At 39.1% G+C, this 7,503-nt stretch overlaps 1 protein-coding gene across 1 annotated transcript; it reads right to left on the reverse strand.

Moving 5' to 3' along the window:
• Positions 1 to 1,792: 1,792 nt before the first annotated feature.
• On the reverse strand, positions 1,793 to 4,205 carry cth1 (cysteine three histidine 1). The gene is made up of 2 exons (XM_062993128.1): positions 4,197 to 4,205; positions 1,793 to 2,901 (listed from the first exon to the last, which is right to left on the reverse strand). Exons 1-2 carry the CDS (start codon positions 4,203 to 4,205, stop codon positions 1,972 to 1,974), a joined length of 939 nt encoding a protein of 312 aa, XP_062849198.1. The 3' UTR covers positions 1,793 to 1,971.
• Between the last annotated feature and the right edge of the window lie 3,298 nt (positions 4,206 to 7,503).

Genomic DNA, 7,503 nt, shown 5'->3' on the forward strand with positions numbered 1-7,503 from the left:
ATGAAATAAGACATGAATGAATGCTATTTCATGTACCTGCACTATAATGTTAAAGGTATTGGTACGGTAGTGTGTTTATGAATCTGTTCATTCAGTGCAGGTAAACCTTATGAATCCAGCACATGACTTAGTGTTTAGCCAAAATGATTATTATTATGAATCCTCAGGAAAGTGAAGGGAGATTAGTTTATGCAAAAAACAAAACATAAAAAAAACTTTAATCTCTGTACTGTATATTGTCTCTACTACTTAATGATATGGCATTATGTAATGTATGCTAATATAATGTACTGTGTGTTAACAAGAACGACCTATTAACAAGTCATTATAAACATCAATCTTCCACTTCATATACCAAATTGACATTAAAGCAGATGCAGTAAATGTAAACGCAGTTGAAAATACCCAGTTTATTATTTAGCGTTTAATATTTCATTTACTGCTGCCTGTCCCATTTGAGAACATGACAGCGCGGGTTTGTTTGGACATGAACCACGTGACCGCGTAGCGGCGAGATCAAGGAGTGTCGCAACTCTATCTACGACTCTGATACAGACCAGAGCGAGCGAAATTCAACCACCCAATCACAGACTAGCATTTAGAGGGCGGACCTTCTGCGATTGGCCAGTGGTAGCGCTGTAAGCAGTGAAAGGAGGCTGTTAAACCAACGAAATACGAAGCATTTGTTCTGACATGTACCTGAGCCAATGACATAATATTAATCAAAAATGAAACCAGTTTACTCCAAAAGGAGGATTTTTAAGTGTCCGTCCTAGCGTTGCGTGAATGGAGGACTGGCAGCTGAAAAGCCGGACTGTCCGGCCTAAAACCGGACGTCTGGCCACCCTAACTATAATGCCTCCCCTGCATCAGTTCTGCTTTTTTTTTTTTAATGATCCAGACAACATTATGGTGGAAATCCATGGCAAGTTTGGTACTGTTTCATCTAGGCAACCTAGCAATTTTATAAAGACATTTAGAACTAAGCCCTGCCATATAAGATCATGTTGCTTGAACAAGTATTTACACCCTTCCTAATTTGTGCATACTTTAAATCCAATGTTCCAGATATTAAATATTTTAAACTTTTTTCCCCTGTTTATTGTGGAAAATACTCCGTTAACCCCCATTCGTAATTTTTTAAATAGTACTCTTTTTGGCAATGTAAAGATCTAGGGGCATCAAGCTTTAAAAAGGACTAGGACCTCCAGTGATCAATGTAAGCCATTAAAACAAATGAACAGAAGGGTCCAGACTACTAGGTTCCAAAACATTCAAGATTTGTTAAACAAAACCCTGGATTAAGTGTGCAATCTCTTTTCTACATAGACCTCAACACCTGCGCAAGGGTGTACAGTTTCCCCCCAGTTAGACAAGGGCTACACTAGTGTGTAGTATTATCTTCACCAAATAGGTTGGAATAAAACTATAGGTGCAATAACTCCCTGATCTGTCTTTTGGTGTACATGTAGCAGGTGAAGCTTTACGTGGAAAGCTAAATCAGTTGTGTGAAAAGTTACACTTTCCTAGCGTCAAGTTGTGGCAACAAGAAAACTTTCAGCTGGCATCATTAACCCAAACTGCAGTAACCAAGTGATATTTTACTAAAGAACCAAAAGAAAGGCACAAATATGGTTATGAATAGCACCAACAATTGTTAGTGGTTTTATTAAAATCAAAGGATGCAAAGTCACCATCCTGAAAATAATTTAGGTAGGACAAGTTAAATTAAAATCCATAAATACACATTCATAGTCCCAAAAAACATATGTACAACAGGTTAAAATATGTTAACATACAGACTAAATCTGTTAAGTTCACCTTTCCACCACTGGGACAGACTTAAAATAAAAATAAATAAAAATAATTCTAACCATCCAAATCTGCCACCCCATTAAAGACTGCAGGATCCCAAAAAGTTACCAAAATAGGCAAATATTTACACAAAAAATAGATATATAAAATACAAAGCTAAGAAAGCAGTGGCTTGTCAAGCATGCTCTGTGGGTTCAGATTAGAAGCGCATTCCAGCTGCTGGAGTCTGAAGGCCAGTGGCAGCAGGAGGTCACTGAGATGCTGGCTACTGAAGGTAAATGCGTTGTTGGCCACTTCTGCAGATGGCGGTGTGACTGGGCCAGAGTCATCAGGGAACGTAGGTGAGGCAAGCATAGATTGAGGTGATAAAGACACTGAGGAAGAAGGTGGTGAGAAAGAGTGCATATCAGAGGCTGGGGAGATGGCTCTTCCAGGCACCTGTGGGGACCAGGGAGCCCTGTTTAATTCTAGGCCTTTTACTGAATTGGGGAGGCCGTGCTGGAATCGGCAGCGAGTGCCATATAGACAAAAACCGAAAGCACTGAAGGTACGGCAAAGTGCGCCACGAGGCTTCCATTCGCTGGCTCGAAAAGGTGGCTGCCAGGTCTTCTCATCCACAGCAGATTCTGAACCTCCTTCAACATGCAGGAAGTGGCAGCGTGTGCCAAAGGGGCAGACTCCAAAAGCACGGTATGTGCGGCAGGGGACATTCCTGCGCCTCTGTCGAACCGGCCTTTGCTCCTTCAGGCCGTGTACAAAAAGGCAACGGCTGCCGTACATGCAGTAGCCAGATGTGTGGAAAGAACGGCACAGTTCTGTCTTGTACTTGGGATGCCGGGAGGGCACATGGAGGTCGTGCAGTCCATGAGCAAACTGGCAGCGTTCGGCATACTTGCATGTACCAGTTTCGGCATAGCGGCTGCACAGCTCAGTCTTGTAGCGAGTGGAGCAGAGCCAGGGGTTAAGAGGTGGAGATTCTACCAAAGGAAGCAAAGCTTCAGCCAGTGACTGACCTCCGCTAGGCAAGCTCTCTGGGAAGAAGACATCACTACCTTCCAAGGGAAACAGCAGGTCATTTTGGCTAGTCTGAGAAGAACAAAAACACAATTAAAGATTATTTACAATGCCATAAAAAAAAACTAAACAGAAATAAGAAATCTGGATAGCTAGTCTATTAGTTTTTGGTTAAGAAGAGTGCCAAGTACATCAATGCAATATTGCCATGTCCATTAAAAGGTGGATGATCTGGCAAACATCACTAAAATGCTGGTAAATTTTAGACAGTTTTACAAATACAAGTAAAAAATGTATTAAAATAAGTCATGTAGTGCAACTTTAATAAAAAAAAAAGTCACAAGTGCAGTAGCTTATGGCTACCATGTGCATTACAAGATTGCATGTTGAGTACACACTGATAGTACAAACTTTGACATGTAGCTGGCAATACAAGGTAGAAAAATCAAACCCAAGATAAACGATAAATACCACAGATGTAATTCACATGCAGACTATGCAGCATTTGCACAAATACAATAGTTATAATGCACATGTACATTACTTTTGCATAGTGTAATTTTCTTTTTTTAATCTTTAAGACTGTAAAGTCATTTTTTACTGCTACTATTTTCTTCACTGCTACTATTACCTCTATTGGAGAGATGCCATGCACAATTTCATTGTACCTGTGTATAGTGACAAAGATTCTATTCTAGCCAAGCTTGAGGTTTAAAATACTATTACAGCTTAAGTAGTCTTTCGACAATGTGAAAAAGGGGGAAATGGGGCAGGATTTGCACAGTACCCGACACCACACTTACCACAATGACTTAGTAAATTATAAAATAGCTCAACTACAATTTTATTAGGTAACAAGCATAGACGTTCATGCACAAAGTCGACCAATCAAATTACACTGCAATAAGTAACATTTTACATCAGTACTATTGATCCTTAAACTATAATTTATAAAAATCAGGACAGTAGTGTGTATTGGGTTTTTTATTTTGTTATTGTTAAGTTTTGAAAGGCTATACATGAAGTGTCAATTGTGTTACAGTTTACATGTTACAATTTATAACAGTTTGCTTAAAATATGGAAAGGAATAATGATGGGCATAGACTTTTTCTAGGGTTTGTGTCAAAGTGAAAAGAAAATCTACATCAGATGTGTAGTAAATAATTTATAGAAAATTTAAGGAGTCAATTGAGACAAATCAAATTCAAACATTGTGGACCTGTGTATACAATTATAATAATGCATCAACTTAAATTGTCTCTAAAGGTGTAAAGTACAATTTAACAAATAGATTGTAAACCAGAGCATATAGATTACCCTGCATATACACAAACAATACATGCATGATTTGTATAAATAAACCTACCTCGAACATCATTGTGCGTCTATGAGAACAGTAGCGTCTCCACAAAGAACTCTTGCATCCGTTTAAAAAGCGCTCAAGCTTAACAACACCAGCCTTTCACAGAAACCCCAAAACCTAAATCTTAACTGTCTAAATAAATGAAATAGTGGAAGGACGAGGACTGGACCCTGCACTCACCAAGTCACCCGCACTGATGAGCGCCTCTGTCTCTATTATAAAGCCCGTCTGTCATTCCCGCCTTCTCTTTAAACTCACATCAGCTGCACGCGCTAACGTCACAGCGCAGTTCGAACTGACCAATCAGAGCGCAGTCAATCTAATTTGCGTTAATGAGCGCGGGTGCTGCAGAGCTGTGTCAGAGCCGTAGATAGAGAGAGTTGCGACACTCCTTGATCTCGCCGCTACGCGGTCACGTGGTTCATGTAACCCTCCAATAGTTCCAAACAAACCCGGCGCTGTCATGTTCTCATATGGGACCGGCAGCAGTAAATGAAATATTAAACATTAAATAATAAACATTTGTACAATTTCTGGGTATTTTCAACTGCGTTTACATTTACTGCATCTGCTTTAATATCAATTTGGTATATAAAGTGGAAGATTGATGTTTATAATGACTTGTTAATAGGTCGTTCTTGTTAACACACAGTACATTATATTAGCATACATTACATAATGCCATATCATTAAGTAGTAGAGACAATATACAGTACAGAGATTAGACAGTTTTTTATGTTTTGTTTTTTACATAAACTAATCTCCCTTCACTTTCCTGAGGATTCATAATAATAATCATTTTGGTTAAACACTAAGCCATGTGGCTGGATTCATAAGGTTTACCTGCACTGAATGAACAGATTCATAAACACACTACCGTACCAATACCTTTAACATTATAGTGCAGGTACATGAAATAGCATTAATTCATGTCTTATTTCATGAGTAAGTAATAATTTATTCCTACATGTAATACATGAATTAATTCATAATTAATATGCACTAGTTCATTTTGTCTAATGTAAGTGGTGGACAAGGTACACAAACCATGTAGTTGAGTTGAAGTAGAGATATCCAAGGTAACATATTACTCCAGTAAAAGTAGTAGTAAAAGTAAAAATACTCTTTACCTCCACTAAAGTACTAAACTAAATTTACCTTCAAATGTACTTAAGAATGAAAGTAAAAGTATAATGATTTATTATGGCTATGATGTTTTATTATCATTTCTGTAACAAGACTCTTGATTAATCAACTTTTAATTAATCAATTTTAGGTGAAAAGACTCTAGTGTCAATAATTTAGCTTAACTGACTAAGCTAAATTCAGTTATACCTATTAATTAAGATAAACATGTAACATTTAGTGCTGAGCAAATGCTAAATAATAACAGTATTACGTATATTAATGACATCAAATTCATTATTTTTTTTAAAACAAAGCAACAAACAGCTAAAAATGCTTGATAAGTAGTGGAAATGAATGGGGCTCTATGGGATGTTTGGAACTATACAGAGCTCCACAACCCGGAAGCTGCACAGAAAATATGTCCCGCCCCCTTTCCAACGGTTCCCTATGGGAGTGTCGCCACTCTGTTCTCTCTACCGCTCTGAGCTGTGTGTGTGTGTGTGTGTGTGTGTGTGTGTGTGTGTGTAATGGCAGAACAGGGTTTGATCGAATTTGTTCACACCCGCTGGCACCATCCGCACAATCAACATTTAAGTGTGTAGCCCACCAGAGTACATCAAAACCCGAGCTGAAGCACACACTGAGCTGTCCTGTGTAAATCACTCACACCTCTGTCTGGTAATTGAATGAGTAGCTGTGAAGTGTTGAGACCGTCTCCGTGTATTGTGTGGATGGATGAATGATACACACACACCCTGTCTAACCTTTCATTACATTCTTTGAGGTGTTCTGATATTTTGAGACGAATGTTGATCTTCATGGAATATTCTAGCACTGTTATCCCAAATTACTTTGGTAATTTTCCAGTTACATAATAGGGTAAATATTGCTAAAGTGGGGCACTTGAAAATATCACTTCACAATAAACATGCTCTCTTTTACAGGATTACTAAATATATATATATATATATATATATATATATATATATATATATATATATATATATATATATATATGTGTGTATGTGTGTGTATATATATATATATATATATATATATATATATATATATATATATATATATACAGTGTATCACAAAAGTGAGTACACCCCTCACATTTCTGCAAATATTTCATTATATCTTTTCATGGGACAACACTATAGACATGAAACTTGGATATAACTTAGAGTAGTCAGTGTACAGCTTGTATAGCAGTGTAGATTTACTGTCTTCTGAAAATAACTCAACACACAGCCATTAATGTCTAAATAGCTGGCAACATAAGTGAGTACACCCGACAGTGAACATGTCCAAATTGTGCCCAAATGTGTCGTTGTCCCTCCCTGGTGTCATGTGTCAAGGTCCCAGGTGTAAATGGGGAGCAGGGCTGTTAAATTTGGTGTTTTGGGTACAATTCTCTCATACTGGCCACTGGATATTCAACATGGCACCTCATGGCAAAGAACTCTCTGAGGATGTGAGAAATAGAATTGTTGCTCTCCACAAAGATGGCCTGGACTATAAGAAGATTGCTAACACCCTGAAACTGAGCTACAGCATGGTGGCCAAGGTCATACAGCGGTTTTCCAGGACAGGTTCCACTCGGAACAGGCTTCGCCAGGGTCGACCAAAGAAGTTGAGTCCACGTGTTCGGCGTCATATCCAGAGGTTGGCTTTAAAAAATAGACACATGAGTGCTGCCAGCATTGCTGCAGAGGTTGAAGACGTGGGAGGTCAGCCTGTCAGTGCTCAGACCATACGCCGCACACTGCATCAACTCGGTCTGCATGGTTGTCATCCCAGAAGGAAGCTGACGCACAAGAAAGCCCGCAAACAGTTGGCTGAAGACAAGCAGTCCAAGAACACGGATTACTGGAATGCCCTGTGGTCTGACGAGACCAAGATAAACTTGTTTGGCTCAGATGGTGTCCAGCATGTGTGACGGCGCCCTGGTGAGAAGTACCAAGACAACTGTATCTTGCCTACAGTCAAGCATGGTGGTGGTAGCATCATGGTCTTGGGCTGCATGAGTGTTGCTGGCACTGGGGAGCTGCAGTTCATTGAGGGAAACATGAATTCCAACATGTACTGTGACATTCTGAAACAGAGCATGATCCCCTCCCTTCGAAAAACTGGGCCTCATGGCAGTTTTCCAACAGGATAACGACCCCAAACACAACCT

This window comes from Trichomycterus rosablanca, chromosome 4 (genome assembly GCF_030014385.1).
Source record: "Trichomycterus rosablanca isolate fTriRos1 chromosome 4, fTriRos1.hap1, whole genome shotgun sequence".
Lineage (NCBI taxonomy): Eukaryota > Metazoa > Chordata > Actinopteri > Siluriformes > Trichomycteridae > Trichomycterus > Trichomycterus rosablanca.